We start from the raw sequence: 26,676 nt of genomic DNA on the forward strand, positions 1-26,676 counted from the left end.
TAGAAGTTATTGTGTAGCATGGGTTGCTACAAATCCCATTGCATTGATTGTTGCATTGCCACAACTTTTTCTCTAGACTGCCTGGAGATGCTATGCAGCAGAAAACCCAGACTCTTCGACATGGAAAATATATATTCGAAGACCTGCCAGAAATTATCATTTGCTGTCACCCAGTCCAAAACCAAAGAAATCAGTGATGGTATCATTAACTAACATTTCTTTATATAGAAATTTCAAATGTTTTTAATTGGATCGATTTTTTTTACACTCTAGAGGCTTAATTGGTTGTTTGTTTTTGTTTTTGTTTTTGTTTTTTTTTGCTTTACAGAGTTTTACTAGGTTTCAAAGTTATGTTTACTAATCAGTTTTGTGGTTTTCAGTATACAAGCATTTTAAACTGCAACTTAATTTGCTTCAGTTACCAAGCTTGAATTATTTTTTATTGCATTTATGAGTTTGGAAAAGAAGAATCTACCTCAGGCAATTCAATCCATTACTTAATGTTGTTTGCAAAAGTATATGCAAAGAACAAAAACCCAGAAAATGTCTATTTCCAAAACTGCAACTTATAACTGCTTTAAAACGCACAAACAAAAGAGTAACCCACATCCTGGTGCTTCACTCAGCTACTATTGATTTTATGGTTTTCTAATACATCTTGTGCCTATGTATGCTTTATCTTATTCCATAGCTTAGAATGTTTGTTTCTCCATTTAAGATGCAGCAAGAAGAAGTCTTTACTTTATGTATCTTTACATTATGTAATACTTCATCCTCTCTTTTGGATGTGTGGTAGCCATGTACTGGGAAGGAAAGGATGTTTTACAAAAATTTCTCATATTATCATAGATTCATCTGAATTCAATAGCACTCTATCCATTTGCTCTCTGCTGAAGGTATGATTTATTGTATCCATTAAAATGTAAAGATATTCCAGAAGGTTTCATTTATATAAACTGTTGCAGAGCTAGCCAATTATTATTGCAGGCAAGGAATTTGCTAATGATGATGTATGGAATTCTAGGGATTAGCCAGTTTGGGGGGATGCATTCTCATTAAGAAATTCACAGTATAGAATGATGAAAGTAGAATTGGTCATGTACTCTTTTATGTAGTTATAGCTCATTAGGGACTTTGTTATTATTGTAGACAATGAAGAGCTGATTTAATGCGGCTTGCTTTGGTAATTTAACGTATGTGCATTTTTAGGTCAAAAAGAAGAAATTTAAGCTAGACAAGGACAACGGGCCTTTTTCTCCAGACAAGATGTTAACAGTTCCACACATCACTTATGACCATGTGACGGATGACAAGAAACCTGATTTCTGTTTTGATACATATGAAAATTCTGGTAAGCAATTTGTTGTAGAATGCATTGTCTTCTTACAATGATTTATGCGTAGGCACTCGTTAATATGTACAAGAGAAAGGACGGAATTAGTTCTTGTCCTTATTACTAAAGTAAGATGATTTTGCTTTTCGACTTTGCTGGCTTGTCTGGTTGAGGTTCAGCTGTTCCTTTAATGAATGTACTCTGTTGTAGACAAACTAAGACCCTTTGTCGTTTCTGCCTGCTGGAAGAGCTAGCCTCTCTAAGGCGCTAGCAGTCCCCAGTTCTTCAATTGATTAGAGATATCAGCTGCAGGCTTTTCCATGTGAAATTTACTCAAGACATGTTACTATCATGCTTGTACCTCAACCAGAAAGGTTTGACGTATGTTGGCAGCTCTGAGCATAGTCTGCTATGTGAAAGCATTGTCTGCTCCTGCCATCTGGTCAGTGGAGCCGGCTGTGAATCGAATTTTGAAATCAGAAGTGCTGAGGATAAATGTGTATGCATCTATATTAACTGTCACTGTGCAAAAAGGTACAGTGTGAGGAATAAAAAGAAAGGGCCATGTTTGGTGATCACCTCATAATTGATACTTCAGTAACCGGTGCTTGAGTTTTCAGCTGTCTGCTCAAATTTTGGCCTTGCACCAATTTTAATTCAGACATTTCACGTGCTGCATCATTCTTTCTGTGCTTTTTCATTCTTTCTTGGCTCCTATTACAGAATGACTATAATTTGCATCTGGCAATAGAGATGATAAAGCTGTTAAAAGGTGGACAAATACTGAGTTCAATTTGTAAACTCACTCTGAGCATAGATATCTATTTCGGGACAATCAAACGAAACAACTGTACAAATGATTTGTTTTGAAAAGTCCTACCTTTTACCACTGAGTTTCTAAAGCTCAATTTGCAGGCAGGCAGCTACTGCCACTTCAAAAATCAGCTGTATAGCTTTCAACAAATGGATTTTCTCTAATTTCTTCTGACACTTATCTTTTTCCTTTTTTATCTGTGTTCTACTCTCTCTAAACTGTTACAAGTATACAGGACAAACAGGAATGTTAAAATTGCTTGGTAAGTGGAGGTAAATTTTATCTGTAGCATGCAAGCTTATGACGAAGTAACATTGATTGCAGTGCTTTTTGTGTGTCTAGTGCTGTATAGTTTCTAAGAAATCTTGTACAGCTGAGGAGATCTAGACAGACCCAAATCTACATTCTCACATTTCTAATTGCACGGACAATTTCATTACAAAGAAGAAAGCACTTATAAATATTTGTATATAAACAGACTATCCCTGTTTTTTCTTCATAATTGAGACAAATCGATAGTGGATGGATAAACAGTAGACAAAAGATGATGTAATGTAACTCAGACTTTATCTAGCAATTAAGTTATGTGCTCAGATAACCAAGAATTTCTAAACAAATAGATTGGGATGCGAGAAGAATTTCCAGATTGACCTCTGAAATTGGGCTCCCTGAAGTAAATGCATCTGTTCCTGTAAAAATGCTCTGTGGATATTTGTGAACAGATGGGGACCCATAAATTAAATATTTTATTTTACTGTTTGTCTGGATTCTGTGATCACTTAAGCAGCCATGGAGCCCTCTGATGTTTCTATTTAAGCATATATTGTTTAGGCATTTTCTTAATGTTTGAGTGTTCCTCAAAGACTTAGGGTTAGAGCTAGATACAGACAAAAAAAAAAAAAAAGCAAAAGCTAAACCTGTGATTTAGTAAGAGTGCTGTGAGCCACCTGTAGGTTTCCCATGCTGCATCCACTAAAGACATTAGAGATTTCACTGTTCAATTGCAAGGATCCTTGGATTTTGGCTAAAACATCTGAAATTACAGAGCTCAGTTTCTCCTCTGAATCCACATGTAACATAAATGTAGTAGGAGTAGTAAAAGACCAAAAAGCAAAAAGTAAACTTTATGTCCCTCACTCCCCGTGATTTTGGTTTGCCCATTTCCAAGAAGTGCATCTCTTTTGGGGCTGATTATGGTGGAATCTCAGGAGAGGAGCAAGAGCCATGAAATCACCTGCTCTCTATAAGTAAGAAGCCTCAGAGGAGCTTTGCCAGCAATCACAGCTTAAATTTCCTAGCCAAAAGAGTAAACTCATGGACCTGAGAGTTCACTTAAAACCATTCTCACAGGGACTCAAAGAAATTGAGGGGAAACTAAATTTGTACATACTGTGAATAAGATTACGTTTTTTCTTCTGGCATCCTCGGTTCAGCAAGGACTGAAGAGCTTTGGCTGGAGCGTGCCTGCAGCTGAAGAACACTTACAAAATTTGTTGGACTTTGTTTTGTTCTGAAGATTAAAAAAAAAAAAGGCACTATTATGATTAATTAAAAGAAATAAAGCATGAATGCTTTGTTTTGCTAAGTCTTTCTCAGCGTTGACTACTCATCTGTCTGAAAATTTTCCCCAAGAAATCCAATTTGAGGCAAGCACTCGGCTTAAATGGTTGAAGCTGGCTGTCATAACTGTTTTTTTTTAAATGCAATGTACCATGTTGCTTTTAACATCAGTGGCACGAGCTAGCTATGCTGTGGAACCAGACCAAGAGTAGTACAAGGTTGTACTCTTTGGAAGGGAAACACTTGAGGGAGCCGTGAAGTCAGGAAGGAGAAGGCAAACGTATAGATGACATTTTTCAAGATAGGACTGGCTTCTGAGGAGGAATACCTTGCCAAAGAATTTTTGAAGAGGCACAATGCCTCCCCTAGTGGTCGTTTAATATTCTGCTAATTTGCAATACAAACTGGAAGAGTTTCCCAGAGTCGATTTCCCAGTATTATCTATTTTCAAAGATGTCATACTGCCTGCATAGGTATGTCTGCATCTCCTCAGCTGTCTGTCTGGAACTTTTTTCTTTCTTCCCCCCGCCCCTCCTATCTCTGTTTTATGTGTATCTTTACTATAACTCAGATTGTCAGCGTTCCTGGCCATCCTTTTCCACAGACCAGCAATCTTCCAGCGCTCCTTCCTCTCCAGGTAAATCTCATAATATTTCATTGCTCCATCACCTTTGTTAATTACTAAAATCTTGCAGTGTTCTGTCTGGAATTGCCTGTTGTGGCACAGAAAATTATAGTGCAGTCCTTTTAAGAAAGTGTAGGCTTCTTATTAGAATTTTAAGCTTGGAAAGTTTTTCAGATTGTGAACTGCACATGTTGAAATAAATACTACCCAGTGTTATTTTTCTAAATGCATTAATTAAAATTTAAGTGTTCCATGCTTAAAGGTGTTTTCAGTTTTTGATTGTCCTTGCAGAAGAGGAATTGGAAGCTGTTTTCTTGCATAAAAACATCCCACTACCAGAAAAGAAGCTCCATGAATGTCATAGGGCATACAAAATTGTGTTAGTAATGTAGAAAACTCATCAGTAATTTCTTGTGAGTGATTGTGATTACACTCATTGATTAAGAAGTTTGGACCTTCTGTTTTAGAGTGGGAGTTCTCGTTAGGGGGAGTGTATTCTTCACCATTTGAAAGTAGTATTTGGCCCAGCGTTATCAGTGGAATAGCCATACCTTGTAGTGCTATCCATCAAATACAAAGATAATAAATTTTGGGGACCCCTGAATTCTGGTAAATATCCCTTGCTGTATCTGTTTACTGTTTCTTTTCACTCATTATCCATTGAATTTTTCTTTTTAAAGCCTTTTGTGTGTGTGTGTGTGTGTGTGTGTGTGTTTGAGAAACAGCCACTCAGAGTCCAGTGGGTGTGGATTTCTTTTTATATCACTTCTATTAGGTGTTCAGGAATCTCATTGCTGGCCTTTGTACCAGAGTGGCAGAGATCATGACAAACTTCTTTTTCTTGTCTTCAGCTTTACCCTTTTGGCAGTTCTTAGTAATGTTTGCTTATGGATGAGGGTTAAGAAATGCTGACTTTTTTATCAGTTTAGAAATCTTTTGTTCAGCTTGGGCAAAACCTTTGCGTTGAAGCCTTAACATTGATGTTTTTTAAATCAGTCATTAGAAAATTAACTTTTGCAGGCTGTAGACCTGACTGAGTAACAAGCTGCCTCATTCCACTAAAATGCCCAGTGATCTATTGAAAAAAAACACTCTGTGGTCCAGTCCTTGATGGCCAGCAGTGTATTTTTCCTGTGTAGATGTGTAAGTCATGAGGGAGATTGTAATTTCTGACATCGGTCTTCTCCCTGGCTTTTCAGCTCTTACAGTGAGCAAGTCAGCAGTGACAAAGCTGTACATAGGGCAGTTAGCTCCTTGATGCTCTGAAGCAGATTTACTTCAACAGAATGTGTGGAAGGGAACCCTTTGTGAACACCATGCTCTTCTCTTGACCCCTCCTCACTCTGTGCAAGCAGATTGCATGGAAATGTTTTGAAGTGGTTCCTCCTTTATGTTTGAAGCAGCAAGATTATATATATGAATGAGAAATAAAAAGTAGAGAACTGCATCAGTCACTAGAACAGAACATGATCTTGGTTATGACCATCTTAGAAGTTTTTAAAATAAGGAGAGAGAGACTGTATTTGCCTTTTATTAAGTAGCTTCTCATCTCAGTATTCTCAGTCAGCTAATAGGTAAATATTGACTTCCTGTTCCAGATGAGGGTACTTACTGAATTAAAATGGTTGTGTTAGTGAATATCTACAGAAACTTGCTTACTGGTTTTGATTCTCTATGCAATTGGTTTGCACTCGAGTGTAAATACAGTAATATTCTATGCATGCAGAAATTCTGTAGCTTCTTTGACAAATGTTAAGACTACACTCAAAAATGCACTTGGGGTTCTGAAACTGGCAGAATTTAGGAGAAATTAGTTTAGAAATGAAATCTATACCACTCTGCCTAATTTCTTGGATGAACATTTTGGTTATTAAAGCAATTCTGTCTCCCAGGACTTCCACTATCTGAAATGGTCTTTCCTCTGTAGTGCTCCTTGTGATGAACTCTGCATCTTGACATTTGACTCATGTATGGGTTGATAGATGAGGCGTCCTTCCCATGAAGTGAGGGAGGGATTGGGAACCTATAAATTGGCTCAGACAGTGTGTGAGAGAAGCTGTCTTACCGTCATGAAAATGCTGATGCTCCTTTGGTGATCTAGACCTGGTTTATTGGTCCTAGTCACAGTAATTACACACCATGAGATGATTTTATAAATCAAAAATTGAACTAGAGATGACATAGAGGAACTGATCTTGTCATTCATGCACTACTGCTATAGAGCAGACTGGTATGACTGATTATCATATATTGACTTTTATGTGCTTATATCATAGCTTAGTGCTATGATACTTTAAAGTCTAGTGTATGAGGAGTATAAAGAGTTGTACTTCTACTGTACTTTAAGCTGTATGCACATCTTTGTAGTAACTTCTGGTTATAATATTCTGTTAAAATGCGCTGTATTTCAGAAATCCAAGCAGTAAGTCATTTTTAGAAGAAGCTGTATGCTATTGCTATAACCGTTATCTGCATATTTTCTCACAGTGAGAAAAAGCCCGACGTTTTTAGATGTGAACACAGGACCCTTCATCAGGACCAACAGTTTTGCCGATGAGCTTGACCTGGAGGGTGAAACGCTGTTAACCCCAATAACTCACATCTCACAGTAAGTCAAGGTCATTGAATTGTGCATTAGTTGACTTAGACAAGAGAAGCCAATTCAGGTGGGAGGAGCTGAAATATGGAGCTGATAGGGCTATCTCAGATATTTGCGTCAAACTCTTTTACCTTGAAGTCGGTGTATACTTTTCTGAGTGCCAGTAAATCTTCTTGTTGACCTAAAGAAAAGTTCACTTGGCTTTGACACAAGGTTTTAGTTTTTAGCTAATGTCCGTGGGCAGCTGGTGTTTGATAGCCTTAAGATTTTCACATGCAGACAATGTGTGGGAGTACTTGCCTGTTGAGAATTATGTTAATCCCTCCGTCATTTTCCAGTGGAATAGCTGTAAAGTGCAAATTTAGAAGTACATAAATGAAATACTGGCCTTTAGATTTCAACAGTACCTCCTGGAGTGATTATAAGATGACATGTATTGGAAGAAAAATGTGTTTTGATCTTTATTACTGCTTTGTGATGTATTGAAATGACTCGAAATAGGCCTATATTTTTTGTTTTTGTTTTTTGAAAGGTTTTCCACGTTTCTTTTATGCTAAAATGTCATGGCTCTTCAGATTGTTCTAAAAAATTCTTAAGATAATAGAATTTAAGTACGCTACAATGTCAAAAGGAATAATGACTCAAGAACAGCTAAATATTTTATTTGAACACCTTAAAAATATCTGTCACTTTCTAATTCAGACTCCTAACAAATTCATATTATTTGCCATAGCAAATGTGTGACAGTGTTTAATAGATCAAACTCTTTCACCTTGCTGGCAGAATGAGAGAGTTTCTTCCTTTCCTATTCCTAGTAATCTGACTATTTCTGCAGTGAAACCACAGATGAAAATTCTTGACATACTTACGTTTCAGAGGTACAGCATATGCAGAAATGCCTGCTGCCAATTTTCAGGCCTTCTTTCTGAGTGATATAAATAGCAGAGAAGCACAAACGTACATGCTACAGCCCCTTTGGAAAGGGTATGAAACAAAGAAAATGTAGGTTTTGGAGAACAGTGCCGGCTCCCAAACAAAATAATTTGCATTCTCAGCTGAATCACCTACATGTACATACATCTGTAGGCAGAGAGTTTAAGAGACTTTTATTCTGGAAGATTTCTTAGTGGTGCAAGCAGGAGGAGGAAGTCATAAATTTCCTCTAGCCTTAGACAAGAACAACGGAGCAGCAAAACCAGATCTAGAAGTTTCCTTTCCATTGCTTTAAAAAAAAAAACACAAAAAACAATCAAACTTAACACAACATTGCAAGGCTTTCTTTAAGGGAAATAAGCTTTGGTGCTAGGAGTTTTCATCATCCAATTTGGACTTGCTAATGATTCCTTTTTTTTCTCATTGTCACCTTGAAACATTATAAACAGTAAGGTGCTCTTCTACTTTAAAGCCGGATTGTGTAATATTTGAGAGGTGATTTTTATTATATTATTGTCACTTCTGGGAGCCCTTAGGATATAGGTAATGTGATTCAGCCCCCCAAAAATATGGAATTCACATTCTTTTACTTGTTCATTGTTTTTTCATTTATTTTTGGTTTTTTATTATTGTAACCTTCATTGAAATTCCTATATCGTTCTAGATTATAAGTAATGGAACAGTACAAAATGTGTCCATGTATTTGCTTTGTGTTGAGTCTATATTAAGGCAGAAGAAAGTGAAGGTCATGTATTGGTAGTTTGTTTGGTTTTGGTTTTGTTTTGATTGGTTTTCAAAGACTTTTTTGGTTCTCAATTCAAAACCAGATAAACTGGATTAAATGTAAAGCTGGATAAAATATTAATTGACTTGCATCCCTTTGAAGTATGGGTGCCCACATGTTGTGTAGCTTATGGGCTGCTCACTCAGAAGTGCATTTACTTGGTATGCAGTCGATTAAATGTCAAAACAAGGCCAGAGAGGCCCATAGATATAAAGGTTTGGCAAAAAGTTAGAGAAAACCTTGTGTTTTGCAGAGTTTGTTGTTGTATTTCACGTTTAGATAACAGATGTTCTCCCCAGCATTTTGGAATTAAGAAGTCTGTAATGCTTTTTTTTTTCCTATTGGGTTGTACAGTGAAAAGCAAGTTATTGTGCAAAGTTTCAGCAGACACGTGCTGCTGGATGTTAAAGACCCACCAATTTCCACCAATTATTTGGACAAATGCTTATTTTTCATTCTTAATTTCAAAGTCCTAAGGAACAAATGTTTATGAGCTGTTATTGCACGTGTCAGGAGGGCCTGAATATTAAGCGTGTGGGAATATAAGTAAGCGTGAAATTTAGAGCTATCGCCTATGCAATATGATTACTCCAAATTAGTTGATAAGGAAATAAGCAACCATTATGCAAGCATTGCCAGGCACTTAACAAAAATGCAGCACCAGCTATGAAAACAACTTAGTAGGGAAAAGTCAAATAAAGTGCAAATAGCTCTAGTTGCAGGTCTTAAAAGCAAGTCATAGTCTATCAGAGAAACAGGAGTATGAAGGCAGTTTAAGGAGCTGAGGCAGTGCCTCTTCTGTAGAACTCCTGATCTAGGAATGCTTAGGTTTGGTATTGGATGCATTATTTCCTGGTCAATTACATATTCGTTACAACATATGTATGAGTTTGTCCACCAACCACAGAAAGGTGACTCCCGAATAACCATGAATGTTTGAATGTCATAAATACATGAATAAGTATGACACAGTTATTTGGAGACATGCAACTGGAAAATGACTTTCGTTTGACGTTGTGGGAAGTATTTCCTTTTGACACATAACATAAATCTTCTGGCAAAAGTGGGAAGTACCTGCTGCACTACTATCAGGGAAGCACTTGATATCATTGTGTCTTAAAGTGAGGCTAACTCACTTGGCTTGGGTTGTAGACAGAAAATTCTATCTTTCAGTTGTTATGACAAAGGGCTTTAGAAAGGCTTTATGTATCTAGGCCTAAAGTTCCCTCTAAATTGAATTTCAGTGTCTTGCTTGCTTATGCAATAATTATTCCTTATTTTTTATATGGAAGCAGATTTTCTAATTGAATCTAACTTGCTGAATTTTGAATGTGATTCTGAAATAAATTATATAGCTAATATAGCCCTATTTCAGTGGAATTAGGGGAAATCTTTCTTGTGGAAAAATGGCTGCAGCTGTTAATCGTGTCCCTCCTACTTTGAGGAAGCAGAAATACAGAAGCACTTTCAGACCTGATGTTTAAGCAGGGAACAGATTAACATAGAGTAAAACAACTTTGTGGCAGATGTATGAAAAAATACAGAACAGGATAGTAGCAGATAAAAGAGTGTGACTGTGCTTATTCTTCTATGTGAGAAGTTCCATAAGCTTAAGATTCAGTTGGAACAACCTATTTGGCTGTCAGAATTCACCCAGAAAGTGAACTTTGAAACATGCAAAATGGGGAAGAGGTGAGTTAAACTGAGCAGAAAAGAAAGAGAAGAAAATAATGAAAAACTCTCAATCCAGTGTATCTTCATATAATGAGCTCTTCACTCCTTAAAGCACTCCGTAAATATAGCTCCAATTCTTCATTTTTTTTTTTCAGGAATAAATTCATCTCTCTCTTTTTCATTTCCATAGTTTTCTACTCTCAAGGTTCAACAGCTCGTTAAGCAGTGGCTTGTTTAATCAGTTTTGATATATAATGTATAGTACTTCGTTCTGCTTCCTAATACATACTTTTTTAAAGGAAATACTCCCTAGGTTTATAGAAGCATCTAGTTTGGAAAAGACCTTCCAGATCACCGAGTCTAACCATCTATCTGGCCTACCAAGTCTCAATCACTTACCCGTATCCCTTAGTGCCATAAATGTATTGTCACTTTATTGCAGAAGTTAAAATATAAAGATAGCCCTTGAAAACTGTGTTTAAACTCCATATATACAGAGGGTTTTTTTTTGTTTGTTTGTTTTGTTTTTTTTTACAAAGTGTACAGAGTTTGATGTGACCCCTTAAAGTACTCATATCTAGTTAAATCTCCTTAAGTATCATGCCAAATGAGTGCTCACTGGCATAAGATTGCATAGGCCCATATACTCTCTGTGCAAAATTGCTGGCAAAATTCTTGATTGCCAAATAATGAATGTGTTACCACTTCATATATCTCTCTATCTCTTAATTTTAATTTTTGTTTTGCAAAGATTGATGTCAATCCAACTACTTCAGGGAATGTGTTTCAAAGTGAAAGCGGCTACATAGTGTTTTTGTGTTCCTATTGCTGTTTATATGGCCAAAATAACAACATGGTGTTTTAAAGATTCTTTCCCACATGTTTCATAAGTCTCTGTTGAGATGACAGATGTTTCATGAGATAAGTGTTGGTATTGGTGGTATACTTACACCTGTAAAATAATGTTTAAGTGCAGGATTGCTTACAATGGCATACCGTGATCTTTGGGTTTAATGCTGTACGCTTATACTAGAATAAAGCATTAGATTAAAAACAAAAAGCAGTTTCTTCTGTTAAGTGTATTTCTACCCTGAAAAAAAATGTAACATCACCTTTCTTTTCTATCTTTGTCAGCACCTCGGCTGTGGTAGAGTCTTCTAGGCATTGTATTAGGAGCAAGTGATAGGTTCCTGTGTTGGAGATGTTTTTAAAAATAAACTTTCATATAGTTAAGCAAATAAATTTGGTGCTTTTTAATTTTTAGATTGGGGAAATGACTGCAGACAGATCTTTCTGAGCAACTGAAATGAATACTTCGGGGCACTTTATCATTTTAGTTGTATTTCAAAGTGAACTGACAAACACTGAGTGCAGTGTCCGTGGTGCTGCAGTTACCAATGGCTTTTCATTGAAGTAATGTTTTCTTTCATATTTCCTTATGATTTTATTAATGTTTTATGTTTTAATTAGCAGTACATAATCTATTGGCAAAACACAACCTCATTGTCTAGAACAAAGAGTTCTGAATGTGTTTTATAACTGTAGCATTTCTGTTAGGTTATCAGTGAATAGAATCCCTATTTGCTTTCATTTGATAGCTCATATTGTAACAGATTCCTGCTTTTATCTTCCTTTTCTATGCCAAAATGATCCTGTGGAGTCTAAGCAAATATTTCTTTTTCACTCTGAAGTAGCCAGATCTAATGGCTGTCTTCTATTGCTGCAAGAATTCTGTTTGAAATGCTGCTAACAATATATGAACCGTGACTTCCACGGGGTCCATTTTATCATAAGTGACAGGGCATGTTGGCAGAATAGCAGTGGAAATTGTATGTAAAAATATTCTTCGGTTAATTCCAGAACTAAATGGTCAAATGTCACTGATTACTGTGCTTTGTAGTATTCCATTCATTTACTTTACTCCCTGTTGTTGAATCTGTTGATTTAATAGTTTTATAGATAGGGGTGTGAACTCATTCCCTGAGTTGTTCCCTCTCATGCTTTGGTCACTAAATTGCAGTAAATGTGGCCATACGAAGAAACTCTAGAACTCTGGATGTATCAGGAGTCAGATTTTACTCATCAGTCCAGCTGCTTTGAGCCATTTGGCCACATGAGGATATGAAAAAAAAAACAAAACAACAACAAAAAAGTGTCTGTCGAGCTGGTTTGATAAGCAATCAAGGAAGATCCTTTTTACTTTTTTTTTTTTTTTTTTTTTTTTAACTAAAGGAAATCCCACAATGGCAATAAATGAAAGACAGCATCATAATCCTGTTCTGGTTTCTCATTTTCTCATTTTGCATCCTGTGGCAGAGGAAATGTAGTGACAGTGCTAAGCGTAACTAATTCGTGGATCAAGACATTGTAGTCACCAGGAAGAACTCAGAACTCTGATTTAAGTTAGCAAATTAAGTTAGGTAGTTCCAGATTTAGGGGCCTGCAAATCTTGTCTGCATGTCAAGAGCTAGGTGGTTATAGTAGAGCAGGGTGTAAGCAAACTTGGCTATTTTAGATAAGCTGTTTTCGTCATACTCTGTCAGAATTTCGATTCCAGACTTATGGATATTGTTAGAACCCAGAATTACTTCTGGGAGAGCTATTACATTTCCACTGTAGCAATGAGCTGGTATCATCAATTTCTTGCATTTTCTTCTGCGGCTGTCTGAAAATTGTTATAAACTCTTCTCTGTTTTGCTCCTGAAAAGCACTGTAGCCATTGCTATGTGAAAGCAAGTGTGCTGCTTTGATTTCATGTGTTACTGCTTCAGCAATGTATGTATGTATGGAATCTCTTATTCTATGCCTAGGCTTGGGCTGACAACAGTTGTCATTTCATCTGTAATACCCGACAGGTGGGATCCCAGCACACCAACAACAGAGTTGTGTGCTTTAATGGTACCTGATGTCCACCACAGGGCTGGTTAAATTGACTCACTGTGTCTTCTGTGGTATAGGCAGCTAATGGTAAGCTCTGTTTTCATAGGCAAATTACCTGAGATAAGATGAAGTTGAGGCTTGGGCAGATCTTCATGGTGTCTTATTTCACCATCAACACTGTAGGAGCTGGGCTGCTTCCGACAGTACAATAAGTAATATGGCTAACATCTGTCCCATGTGGTTACTCATTTCTTTCATCTTTAGGGAGAAGTTTTTGTGTACTGTGGTGGGTGGTTGCTTTTTTCATAGATTAGATAGAATGTGTAGTTTACAGCTATAGATTTGAAGACCAGAGGGGATAATTAGATTGTTTCCTTTGATCTTGTAGAAGACAGACTGTAGTGTTCTGTTAAGCTGGATTCAGCATTGCTGTGCTGTGTTCTTAATATTAGCAAAAACACAATGAAAAGAATTGAGTTTCATAAGCTTAGAGAGCAAACAGGTGCAAAATCAGGCAGCCACCCAGAATTTGTGATTTCTTCTCTCCTTTTATCGTAACAATCCATTTATCAGAGACGAAAGGGCCTTCGTATACTCAGGCATTGTTTTTTTTTACTACATTTACCAGAATGGAGTATTAAACAATTATGTTCTATGTTACAGTTTATAAGCATTTATGAAATAATAATTCTCAATCTGTACCTTTCTTACTGTTAATGGTCACTGATGAATTCCAGTACAGCATATAATTACCACTTGGCTATTTTATGTATCTAACATAGTATAAAAGTAATGTGTTGACTTTTCTTAGTGTACAGACCATCTAGACAGAAGCTAAGATAGCTTAGCTATTTCTTTTGTGTTGCAGATGAACGTTGCATTCCTTGGTCTCCAAGCGCTGGTTTACATCTTGATTGATGTTAAGTAATTAAGCCGGACTCCAGCTGCTTAGTGGTTCAGAAGTGCAGGGTTCCTGTGCTGTAAAAACAACAAACAGTTCTCCACTTACTAACTTTTATCATTGTTTACTTTGGGCGCCATGTAGAATAATAAGTGCAAAGGCTTTTTTTTTTTTTGGGGGGGGGGGGGGGGGGGGGAAGGGGAAAAGCAGAATAAAAATGTCCCAATTCCACTTAGCGTTTGACAAAGTTAAATTTAGGATCATCTTGAGCTAACGCCAGAATTAGAATTAAAAGCATGAACATTATGTTTCTATCTTGAGGATGGAGGATAGCTTTACTTTTTTCTTTAGATGTGATGGGTAACAGTTTGTACAGTTTATATTGTGTATGTTTTTGGATAAGAGTACACGTGACTTTAATACAAAACACAGAAACCCAACACTTTCAGCGTTTCTAAAACAATGAAGTAGAATCATGGAATCGCAGAAACAAAAAATGAAGTAGAAATTTTGTGTAATGATTTGTTGAATGTATGGCAAATAATAGTTTTCAACTGGTTGTGGTAATGAATGCTTATCATGAAGCTGTAAAATTTGTTACTTAAAATATCAGCACCATTAACATATTTTGAAATCTGTGTATGCCGTCAAGCCTGAATGGATTGCAGTGTAGCAAACCTACCAGGATTTGTCATCACAGCTCTCCAGTCAGGGGATCTCTGATAGTCCTACAACACTGTGGAAGTACCTCTTAAGATCAGTGTGAGCCAACCAAGCAATACAGTTGACTACTGGATCTTTATTCCATTAAATAAGCATTTTTAGCAAAATTATTCTAATATTGGTGTATACATTAGCATTCATAAATATTTATTGAAGCTGTCAGTGAAAGTGTAATTGCAGATATCTGTTTCTGTGTTTGGGGCAAATGTAGCTGGAAACTGACACAGGAAAAAAAAAAGCAAATAATTTGTATAATATATTTTTGACATAATTGTATACTTCCAGGCTGAACTATCAAATACAAACATGAAACAGTACACTATTAAAAGCCAATAGCATGTGTGACCCACGGGACCCCTGTATTTTAATTATTGGATAACATTTCATTTGTAATAAGGTCTTGTGAGAACATCTTTTGTACAAAGTGCATTATCTAGGAAAATATGGAAACCTACAGCTGGTTTAAGTATTGCAGAGTACTGCGACAGGACAGCAGTGCTAAAGGAAAACACCTTTTTGTAGTAGCACTGATGCAGAAGGAAACAGTTTCAAAAGGAGTAAATGAAATGGTGCATCTGTTTGTAGTTGTGTGTGATTGCTTGGGAAATGGCAAGCTGTACACTGAGTAGAAGTGAGCTAAAAATTGCTCCAATGTGCTATGAACACAAATTGCCTTTTCATACAAACCTCATTCCACAGTGTTTTACGGAGATAAATATTGCATTTGCAGGCTTTTTTTCACAGGAAAATGCTGCTCCCAAGAGGACCAGGGATTCAGAATTTAGTATTTTCTTTTTGCTGCACTTCTTTGGAAATCCTTTTTGAGCATTGACATGCTACTGAGTTTCTTCTCCAACTTCTCTTTTTTTTTGACTGCTTCTGAGGTTTTTTTTCCTGAGTTATAAACATGATCAGTTACAATGGGTGTGTGACACGTGGTGTCCCCAGCCATGGCCACTTGCCCTGGACTGAGAGACCACATCAGGTAGCTGTTTACTGCAGTGCACCTTCTTCATGCATCTACAAAGACTGAAAATAGTTGTTTTACTCAGGGACTTGGTCATTCCTATGTATAGGACTGTTTTGTTTTGATCACCATGGGAAGTTAAAATAGAATAGGGTAAAGCATTTCCTTTGTGTTGCAGATAAAATGCCTTAAATACCTTACAGTAGCTGTCAGCTTGCTAGAAATCTACAGAGGAGCACTTGACCTTTTGCTTGTGGTTGTGTTTTGGTCTGTGTTTTCCTTAGGTTATTGTACTACACCTGTTTCTCTGGTTACTGTGAGATAAAAGTAAATACAGATGCTAGACGTTGCTGTGCCTGGTAACGTCTACATCTTTTGCAAGGAAAAGTAACATTTGTCTATTTTTCCCCCTATATTTTTGTCCCTTCTACATGTAAAATGCATAAATACAATGCTTAAAAGAAAGTGGAACATGAAGTGGTATCTGCTGTCAGCCTGGCTGTTGGGCTGGAGCCTGCCCCACAACAAAGTCCCATCTCCTGTGCAACCAAGTGTCTGCCAAGCAGAAATGTCACTGTTCCTGAAGAGGGAAGTCATTGGCAGTGGTGGGGTTCCCAGTGATTTGATCTTTTAGGAATTCTGAACCCACATGAATTGTACTTGGTGTGATGCAACGTCCTGCAGAGAGCCAATGAAGTGAGCAGAGCACAGCAGAAACATAATAAACATAACACCCTGCATGTAATCTTAGTTTATGAGAGTCTGCATTTTGTGGGTGTAGGGTTGTCGTGTTTTTACTGTTTTGTTTTGTTTTTGAGGAATGGCACTTCACAGAGACTGGATCTGTGAAAAGAGCTGTGTTTTAATGGAAAGATGATGCAAAATATGTTTCTAGATCCCTGCAGAACTTCGGTTCACATGCAGGAATATGAGAGGTGGTAAACTAAGAGCTGTATCTGAGGTGTTGCGTTTGGAAATCACTTTCATCTACCAGTGTAAGTTTACCATTTTGACCAATACTTAAAGGTGTATGAAGTAAAAAGTACTTGAATCGTTGCCGTGAACTATTTTTCTGTTGTGCAGTGCTGATACATTAGGAAGCAGTTGAACCCCTATATCTTAGCCTGTTTTGACGCTAAAGTCATACTAATACTTTTAAAAATGTGACCCCAACATATTTGGGATCTGGCTTTCAGTCAAAAGCATAGAAGAAATTGTGAACAAAGAGCTCATCTTTTGATGAAATGAGTTTTATTTTCTTGTTGAAATACATTGCTTTCAAAAATGAGTAAATTATTTTTATTCCATAAGGCATCTCCAGCATTCAGTAATATTGCTTACAGGAAAGTACTAGTGGAGTTCCTGGCAATCGGTTTTGCTTAATTTGCCATACAGGTGTTCTCCATGCAGGTTAGCCGTTGTTCAGTGACTACTGAGCCCTACCTTACTTGTTAAAAAGCATTCTGCAGTAACAGTGGGATCCAGAAGTGCTCATACTGAGCATCACTCTTCTCCAGTTGCCAGTTTTGTGCGGTAGACTTCACAGGCAACATTGGGCAGCAGTGAACGGTTTGAAAATCCTAACACAAAATGGAAACTTATTTTGGACTGTCCCACAGATGGGAGCACTCAGGTGACATCACCAAAGTGGTATGGGATGTCAATTTTTCTTATGCTTAGCAATATGAGCTGTCATCTGTGCTCAGTTCACCGCAGTTGGGGTTGAAAAAACAAAGAAACAAGCTTTGTCTGAAGCATTACAAATTCACCTAGACCTGAAAGTCAGGGGTCAAATTCCCTCCATTGTTGAACATGTAGTGTTCTGGAGCTTTGTGTGGGAGGCTGCAGAGGTAAAATCCATCCTTTTCTTCTCTCCTTTTACCTAATGTCTAGGATGCTATGTTGCCACATATGCTACTGTTTGCCTTTTTGTTTTCCACTTGTATTGGTTTCCAGGAACACTAGGCTGGATTTAGAGCTCAGCTGTGTTTGGCAGTATGCATTTGAATAGCAAAAGGGAGATTTTATGCTGTATGTATTCCTCCTGAAAATGGACTGACATAGATAGCTCAGTTTGAAGGCAGAAATCTGTTTTGGCACAGCACTGGAAAATTTGGGAAACTGTGCCTTACAGACTGTATTGTAACCCTCAGTCTTGCTGTACTGACCTGCTTTGAGAAAAAACATTGTTCTCTTTCTGTGACGCTGAGAAATTCTGTTTTGGCAGCACATATACCAATTTCTTTTCTTTCTTCTCTTTCTACCATGTACCCTTATAGCTGTTTATCAAATTGTGCAACAGTTCTGCTGGCTCTTATTTGCTACTTCACAGAGAAGTTATGCAAGGGAGTCATGAAGTCTATAGCACCGTTACACAGGTGTTACAAACTTCATCCATGTGAACAAATGCCCTGAAAAGTTAAATGCTGTTTTTGTTCTACTTGCTGTGTGATTACTTACCTCCAAATCTTTATGCTCTACAAGTAGATTCTTTGTTTTGAAGAAGAGGTTAAGATTTGCATATGTGCTTTTTCCTAGAGAATTTGCACCGTACTTTGTGGTATGCATTTAGGACACATAAGTGAAATGTAACATGTAAGAAGTCCGTGTTTGAGTCCTGAAAAGGCTTGTAGGGTAATAAATAATGGATGGATGCAACCAAAATATATTTACTTTTCAGTGGATTTTGTGAGCATTCTCAATCCAGCTGCTTTTTATTTTAGAAACCTAATCCTCTCCTGCCCATGTACAATTTTCAGATACTAATTTGGAATGCATTCTTTTCCACATCCCTTTGTCACACTCTAGAATCTTGAATGTAAGTTTTATTTTCTTAGCCCACCCACATGGGGGCACCTGCTAAGGGTCTTCAAGGGTACTTCCTTGGCTCTGCAGGACTCTGAGGTTTTCTATAAGTGTGTGTGCTGCATCTCATTCATTCATCATTATTACATCCTAATGTAGGTCTCAGGTTTGCTAAATTATGTTAAATCACTTCCATATTGAAACACATGAATAATTTTAAGTCACCATGTGCTGCAAACAGCAGGTTCAGATTATTAGAGCTCTTAATTGCTTCTGTCTTTTTGTTTGAAAGCTTATGGTGGGTTATTGTAAATTACAAATTGGCAAATAGTATATACTAAAGGCTTTGCAGTATAACCGTGAATTGCATCTTGAAGACATGGTGCATCTAGAAACTCTAAGCACAATATAAAGATATGAACTGCTCAAAAAGCAGTTCAGTGTAAATCATACCTGATGGAGCTGTAGTCAATATCCTTTGCAGAACCTCTGAGAGAAGTATAGTTATTGAAAATATTTGTATAGCAGAAGGCTGTAATTTGTTAATGACTTTTTTATGCATGCAAGGTGCCAGTGTGTCAGAAGGAAGTGAGAGCAGGGAAAAAGGGAAGGATAAAAACAAGCCAACTGTCTAAAGCCTGAGAATATTCACATCTGAGCTGCTAGGTTTTTAGATCAGTTTTTCTAATGGCACAGGCTGTTTGTGCAGAATACATAGTGTAAAACATGTGAAGGGAGAGACGTGAGATTGGTAGGATTATGTGAAGTTGTATGTGTTGGAGAAAACATTCCAAGTGGTTGCGGTGGTGTTGACAGGCTGGGCACAGAGACTGAGAAAGATGGTGTTTAAATAGCAGGAAGTAAAAATGATTTTGAGAGCTGTACTTTAATTACTGCTTTACCCCAGTCCCATCTGCACTTCCTCTGGCCTGTTCATTGAAAAGCCAGAACATTACAAACGCCTGAATGAGCATCTTTTGGGAGGGCTGGAAAGGAAGGGGCAAGTGTTAGGAGATGTCCTGGTGAAGCAGATGGATTGTGGGGGAAGAGGGTAATTGGAGGATGTAAGCTTCAGTGAACAGGAAGGTCAGTTCTATCAGCAGTGATGAGGAAACAATCTGGGGATACGTGAGAAAAATTAGCTGATTTTGGTGATGCTATTGAGCACTTTTGTTCTCAGAATGTGATGCCTTTAATTCTGTTGGAATTGGTTTATTTCAAAGGTTCAGAATATTAAAGTTGGTTTGGCTTAATATTTTTCACATCATTTTTAGTTATGTTGCATTCTAGGGACCTTGGTAATCCTCGAGGAAATATAGGGATGTGGGTGCATGTTCAGAAGAGAGCTGAAAGAATTAAACTTGTCACCTTTTTTCCTCCATCTTCCCCTTTCCAAGATTCCTTGGAACTCCTTCAAACAGCATTTCTTCTTGCACCAGTGCTTAGTCCTGCCTCTAGATTTTTCTGTTTAGAAGGCATTAGTGTTCTTAAGCTCCGAATAATTTCTCTCTTCCCTCTTCATACTTGCTGCAGTCACTCCTAATTACTGTGTGTGCTCGTGCAGGGCCTGTGCTAACAGAGAAATGCAATGGCTGCTTCCTTGGGAAAGCAGAGGGGGAAACCCTAACGGCTCCCCAGACCTCAGAGAAACAGCAGGGGAAAGCTGAAGGAGAGACCAGAAGCTCAAGTTAGCGTTGAAAGCCAAAGAAGTGAGGAGACTGGCAGTTTGGGTAATGATTCACATAAGCATTTTCTGGTTTAGCTTTATCAGAGACCCTCAGATAAGTGGAATGGGCAAAAATGCAGTATTTTCTGTGGCTTTATTCTAGTCTGACTTTTGAAGAGTAAGGGCTCTCATCCAGTTTTGTGACTCGCTTTTCTATGGTAGGTCATCCCTGGCCAGAGGGCTACTCCCTCTTTTATTTCCTTTAGCTGTAAAGCAGGGAACCCAGTTCTTCTCTTGGTTCTTGATTGCAAACAACTAATCTAGCTCTGACTGCCATCTGCCAGCATTATCCCCAGTCTCCCACTGACATTCACCATCTTGGCTTAAAAAAAAAAAATAATAAAAGAATCTTCTGTTGCTCCTTGATGGCAGATCCCTGCAATCTGGCCTTAGTTCCTTGCCTTTCTTAGGTCTTCACAGGTGCCACATGGGTTACTGATGCCTGCGTTAACTCCACATAGCCATCTTTGCCCCTTATGCTGGAGGACAGATTATAAGTTTTTTTAATGCACTTGAAATAATTGCTGAATTTATAAGCACATGTATAGTATATTAATATATGTAAATTATACATGGAAACAAATGGTCATTAGGAAAAAAATGATTGCAACCCTTAGGAGCTTGCAAATTGAGTGTGTTCATCAAAGATGTTCTATTTGAGCAAACAATTTAAAATGTAAGCACGTGAACTGTATGTCTGTGTGCACACTTGCATCTCTTATGTCCTTCATGAATTTCTCCTTGTAGTGTGCGTTGCCTGTGATGATGCAGGCTTCTGAATTCAGAGCTGTTAGTGAATTCTACTGTACATCTTACTCGAAGCTAACTAACAAGCAGTGATTTTGTATAATTAATTTTATAACTGGGGGGAAAAAAAAGAATTGTATAAGGAAATTAGCCCTTGAGAGGAGGAACTTCTTATTTTTTTGTTGTTGATAAGCTGGTCAATTATTTAGCACTGCATCACTTTGGAAATATGTGCTGCTATTCTCCAAACCGTTTTCTATTATCCATACACTGCATTACGTTTGGTGATAGAACTGTGGAGCTCTAGTTCCATACTCGAAAATTTATTTTCATATTTTTTCACCTCGAGGAAAGAGAAATGAAAGATATTTGAGAGCTCTACTCCCGAAAGCAAGTAGATCCATTGTAACACAAGGGGGCAGTCGTGTTATGTATGAAATTAAGCCTTTGAGTTACTCAGCTGTGAGTTAATAGCTAGATGACAAAATTTGCATAGAAGGGTAGCGTGAGTGCATTCTTTTATTTCAGCAGCATTCACTGATGCTCTAAGTAGAATGATGCAGTTTTAGGAAGTATTCATTTTTAATCTTGTTTTTAGAAGATCAACAACAAAAAAAATTGTGTACGTGTGATGGCAAACATTTTGTTCTTACAGGTTATAAAATCTGTATATATTTAAAAAGAAGTGTGTGTACTTATACACGTATATGATGATGTAGGTCATGGATGTGATAGATGACATCAGTACTCTCCCCACTTGTAACCTGTAGGCATCTTAATCAAGTGCTAGTGTCTCCTCAGGGTTTGGGATGGGAAGAAATCTAAGCAGAAAATAGCCTTTAAATACTTTGGGTACAAAAGGTTTTAGTTGGAATGTGGAGATGGCTTTAAGACTGTTGATTCTAAGAGAAGGGTGAAGTAGGAGATTTCTCTGTATTTGTTTTGGATAGGAGATAAGATAGCCCTCATAGAACCATAGAACGGCCTGGAATGAAAAGGATCACAATGACCTTCTAGTTTCAACCCCCCTGCTATGTGCAGAGTCGCCAACCACCAGACCAGGCTGCCCAGAGCCACATCCAGCCTGGCCTTGAATGCATCGAGAGATGGGGTGTCTGCAGCCTCCTTGGGCAACCTGTTCCAGTGCCTCACCACCTTCTGTGTGACAAGAAACTTCCTCCTAATATCTAACTGAAACCTCCCCTGTCCCAGTTTAAAACCATTCCCCCTTGTCCTATCACTAACCACCCTTGTGAACAATAATTCCCCCTCCTGTTTATACTATCTCTTCAAGTGTCAGAAGGGAGGACTCAGCAAGGTCAAATCAGAAATGAGGCTGTTATTTCTCAGCCCTGGTCATCATGTCCCTAGAAAGACCAATGGGATAATGCTCAGTACTGTTGGTGGACGCTCAATAAAATCACTGTATTCAATGCTTGGTGGGAAGCAGTAAAATTCAAAAGGTGGCAGATGAATCAAAGTTTGTTGCAGATGTTGGTGTAGTGTTTCACATGAGTTATGGTCCTCTTCTGCTTTCTGTTCGAAAGACCCAACTAGTTACATAAAACTGAACCTTCTGGATTTGCCTTGAAGGAAAGATTGCATGTGTGCAGAGTCCCAGAGCTATAATTTAAAGAGATTTTAATCCTAATGTGTCACGAACAAGCCTTGCAGCACAGCTTTCAAGCATAGTCTTCCAAACAATTTCAAATATAGGTCTGTGGTGAGAATAGATTTTTAAGAAGAATGGAGGGAGGACAAGTAAGTTAACAGCTCTATATGTTACCTAATTCTATATCATGTTCTAGAATGTAATCATCGTTACTCTCACTTGGGATGTTATATTTGTAATAGGTTCTTTATTATGGCTTACAGCATCTTGTTATATTTGTTTTTGGGGACTCAGTATTAATTTCATTAACTAAGACTTAATTTTATGTCAGAAAAGAAAAATATAATTTGTATAATTTTTGCCTCATGATTTCCTGTATTTTAACCTCCTTATCCAGATGATACAAACAAGGAAAAAAGTATGCGGAAGTTGCATGCGCTGTCGCATAAACCGACTGTTGTTTTTTTGCAAGGAAGCAAGGCCAATGTGATCCTATTGTCCATATGTCATCAGTTGCCAATCCCTAGAGACCTTTTGAAAACATAGGTTAGCCATAGTTCAACTTCATAGGAGTAGAAGGTCTAAATGATGCTCAGTTTCGTGAGATAGGCAGTTTTGGAGGAGAGGAGGAAGAGATAAAGTCCCCTATTGTTTCCTTCACTGAAGTGAAAGTTTATAGTCTGCGTTTGGCCATACTGCTTGGCAAGGTACAATCTAGACAGTGGCCACAAGAAACCAAGTTTTGTAAATTCTCCTGGGTAAAAACTATTTCTTCTTTATAGAGAGCATGAAACCATATCTATGCTTGAAAATTGGAAAATGCCAGCTTTAATGAAACAGGGTCCTATACTACATGTGTGCACTGCACGAGTGATGACATTTTTAGGGAAGACTGCAACAAATAGGCTGTTTTCTGAACTATATTCACTTTATAACAGTAGTTCTCTTGTTATAATAAGCCAGTTGGTGGTGGGTCAGGCTCAAAGGATTGAAGTAAATGAGTTACGTCAAGGTAATGGCCACTCGCTAGTGGTGTTCCACAGTTCTCCATGTTAGGACCAGTTCTCTTTATTATTTTCATCAATGGCTTGAAGGACTTGAAGATGTAGTAAGTAAGTTTGCAGAGGATACTAAATTAGGAGGAAATGTTGATTTCTTCAAGGGTAGAGGCCTTGCAGAGGGACCTTGACAAATTAGAGTGCTGGGCAGTCATCAACCACATGATGTTTAACATGAGCTAAGTGCCAGATTCTGCACCTATATCAGGGCACCCTTCAATATTTGTGCAGATTTGAATTTTGGGTGCTCCTATGCGGAGCCAGGGATTATGTGTCCCTTCCAACTCAAGATATTGCATAATTCTAAGATAAGAATTGTGTAAGAGTCCATAACTGACTTTTCTCCAGTGCTTACTCCTCTAAACTGTTCCATCTTAACCCTGTTTTTAATGCATTCATGGGAGGGGAAGGCACTGTTACTTCATGGGCAGGGAGGTAAGCTACAGAGTATGATATTTTTGGTGTTGATTATTTAAAAGCATCCTAAAGATGAACCTCAAATTTACAGGTGTTGGACCAACAGTAAGATCTAGAGATAGAGTTCTGCCTTTCTGGAAGACATTTGATACTTCCTAGTTGAAAACAGAGGAAGAAATTGTTGCTTTGTTGTTCTTTTATATGAAATCCAAAGAGCAGTGGCACCTGATTTAAGATCTTTCAGGTTTTGGTTTTTTTTTTTTTTTTTACTATTTCTAAGAAAGATGTTTAGACACAGAAGTAAGTATTTAGTCATTACAAGTCTTAGTTAAAAATGTTGATCAAGGGTAAGCAATGTGTTTTCTTTATGGTTTCATTAATGAGTGTTTGTTTCAAATATCTAATGAAATACTATGAAACTGGGAAGAAAAAAAAAAAAGAAAAATCAGGACATTGCATGAAAATCATGTCCTGATCCCAAATATTATGATCTATCAATATGATATCAGTCCAGTGTATGGGGCAGTATGTTTTCATCCCATAGAATCATAGAATACTTTGGGTCAGAAGGGACCTTTAAGATTATTTAGTTCCAACCCCTGCTATAGGCAGGGGCACCACCCTCTAGACCAGGTTGCACACAGCCCCATCCTGTCTAGCCTTGAATGCTTCCAAAGAGGAGGCATCCACAACCTCAATGGGCAATCTGTTCCAGTGTCTCACCACCCTCACAGTAAAGAATTCCTTCCTCATATCTACTCTGTTTTACATACTGAAAGGTGATTGTGTACTTATGGCCCTTCCTATAAGATTATTAAATGATAGATTTTTCTCAAATGGAAAAAAAATGTTAAAGGTTAGCTTATCAGCTTGCCATGGGAGCTGGCAGATCTATGGATATATGTGGCCAGATCTGTTTGTCCCTTCTTTCACTGGGAAGGCAAAGTATATAATTTCTTAATCTGGTGAATTTAAGTAGTTAAAAAAGAATGCCAAAATCATTTCCGTAAAATAAAAGTTGTCAGTATCTGAAGGATGAAATTCAAAGTGGTAGCATGTATATTTTCAGAAGTTCAGTTTTAACTTTGGGCACATGCTCATTTATAATCCTCATCAGACAATGCATTTGTTCTCTTCGACAGCTGAATAAGGGGAAAAGACATGTTGAAAAATGTGTTCCTGTCCTCTTCTGTGTGTTGCTCTCTACATCTGTGCTGAGCAGAAACCCTCTGGGTATCCTGGGTTGTATTTACCAGGAAGAAAGAATACCTGACTAGACTAGCATTGCTCCTCGTGATTAGGGTGTCATCAATTAACTTATATGACTCAAAAGTGAAGCTTGCCAGTCATCTTAAAGCTCTGGATAATGAAACTCAGGAAATTCGTTCCTACGGCAAGTTTCTTCAACCTTTGTTTAAAATAGAATAAAATAACTTCCTTTAATTGTGGAAATGCACTGTTGGCAGAAGGCTGGGGTGAACTGTAATACTTTAAACATTAGAAAACAGTCCATCGTATCTGACAGGTTAGAACTGGTTTCTCAACACATCCAATAGTAGACAAATAGCAACAGTATAATAATTAAAGCTTAATCCATGTAGTCATAAGCTATTATAAGTAATTGTGACTATTGCAACTTATTATTTGCTTTTCATATCTTTCAGAGTAATATATATATATTTTTTTTCCTTAAAGAAAGAGAAATGACTCCATGCTTTTGAAGGCCTGGTAGGACAGCTTGACAGTTATGCAAGCAGCTGTCTGCAGAAATTCATTAAGTGTCTGATTGCACACAGCCATGTCTGACCCCTGGTGCTCGCACTGAGCTTTGCCACCCCCCAGCTACCTTCTTCTCTCTGGTTCATATTGCAGGTATTCATTTACAGGAGTGCAGACTTTGCTGGATCTCCTTACAGGCGTGATCCCTTTAACTTAATAAGTAGAGTTCACATTTTCCTGTGAAATGCAAAAGGAATTCAGACTCTAAATGCTGTGGCTTCGCAGAAGAATGAATGTGGTACTGTAGCTGTTTGTTACTACTTTTCTGTTAAATTGTTTGAGGCTTTTTCTTAGATGATGTAAGAGAGCAAAAAAATGGAGACTTTTTGGTCTCCAGTGTATGAGATTTTGCCTGTGAAAGTACGGATGTTTCCCAATCTGCAATGCACCCCACAGTGTCAGCAAAGGATTCCCCAAGCAATTCTTCAAAAAACCTTCAAATCAGGTGTAGCTTTTTTAGTATTGCAGGGGATGCTCTACACCTCAAATATTTAGAATCTGTGACCTTGTGACTTCTTATGTTATTTCATCCATCTTCTTTATTCTGATTTTTAATTTTTAACATCATAATTCTATTAAGTTTCCTTACTTAATGGAATTTCCTCAGGACCTCTAAAATGGTCCTCTCACCACTCGTGTATATTTTAGTGCCATGTGTTGATTTTACATGGTTTATAGCCAGAATTTGAAGATCATTGTGGAGAAGTCCTGGTTCCTAAAATGACGGTGAACTGTTTGC

General features: G+C 37.6%; 1 protein-coding gene across 1 annotated transcript in view; it reads left to right on the top strand.

Moving 5' to 3' along the window:
• The window catches only part of KCNQ1 (potassium voltage-gated channel subfamily Q member 1), a 328,391-nt gene that overhangs the window by 97,179 nt on the left and 204,536 nt on the right, over window positions 1–26,676 (top strand). Inside the window, exons 9-13 of the mRNA XM_042884501.1 lie at window positions 77–199; window positions 1,210–1,351; window positions 2,383–2,409; window positions 4,279–4,344; window positions 6,820–6,940. Of these exons, the coding sequence (XP_042740435.1) occupies window positions 77–199; window positions 1,210–1,351; window positions 2,383–2,409; window positions 4,279–4,344; window positions 6,820–6,940 (479 nt within the window). The remainder of the gene's footprint in view (window positions 1–76; window positions 200–1,209; window positions 1,352–2,382; window positions 2,410–4,278; window positions 4,345–6,819; window positions 6,941–26,676) is intronic.

The sequence above is a fragment of the Lagopus leucura genome, unplaced genomic scaffold (genome assembly GCF_019238085.1).
Source record: "Lagopus leucura isolate 7727_CA_CO unplaced genomic scaffold, USGS_WTPT01 Super-Scaffold_100044, whole genome shotgun sequence".
NCBI classification, from domain to species: domain Eukaryota; kingdom Metazoa; phylum Chordata; class Aves; order Galliformes; family Phasianidae; genus Lagopus; species Lagopus leucura.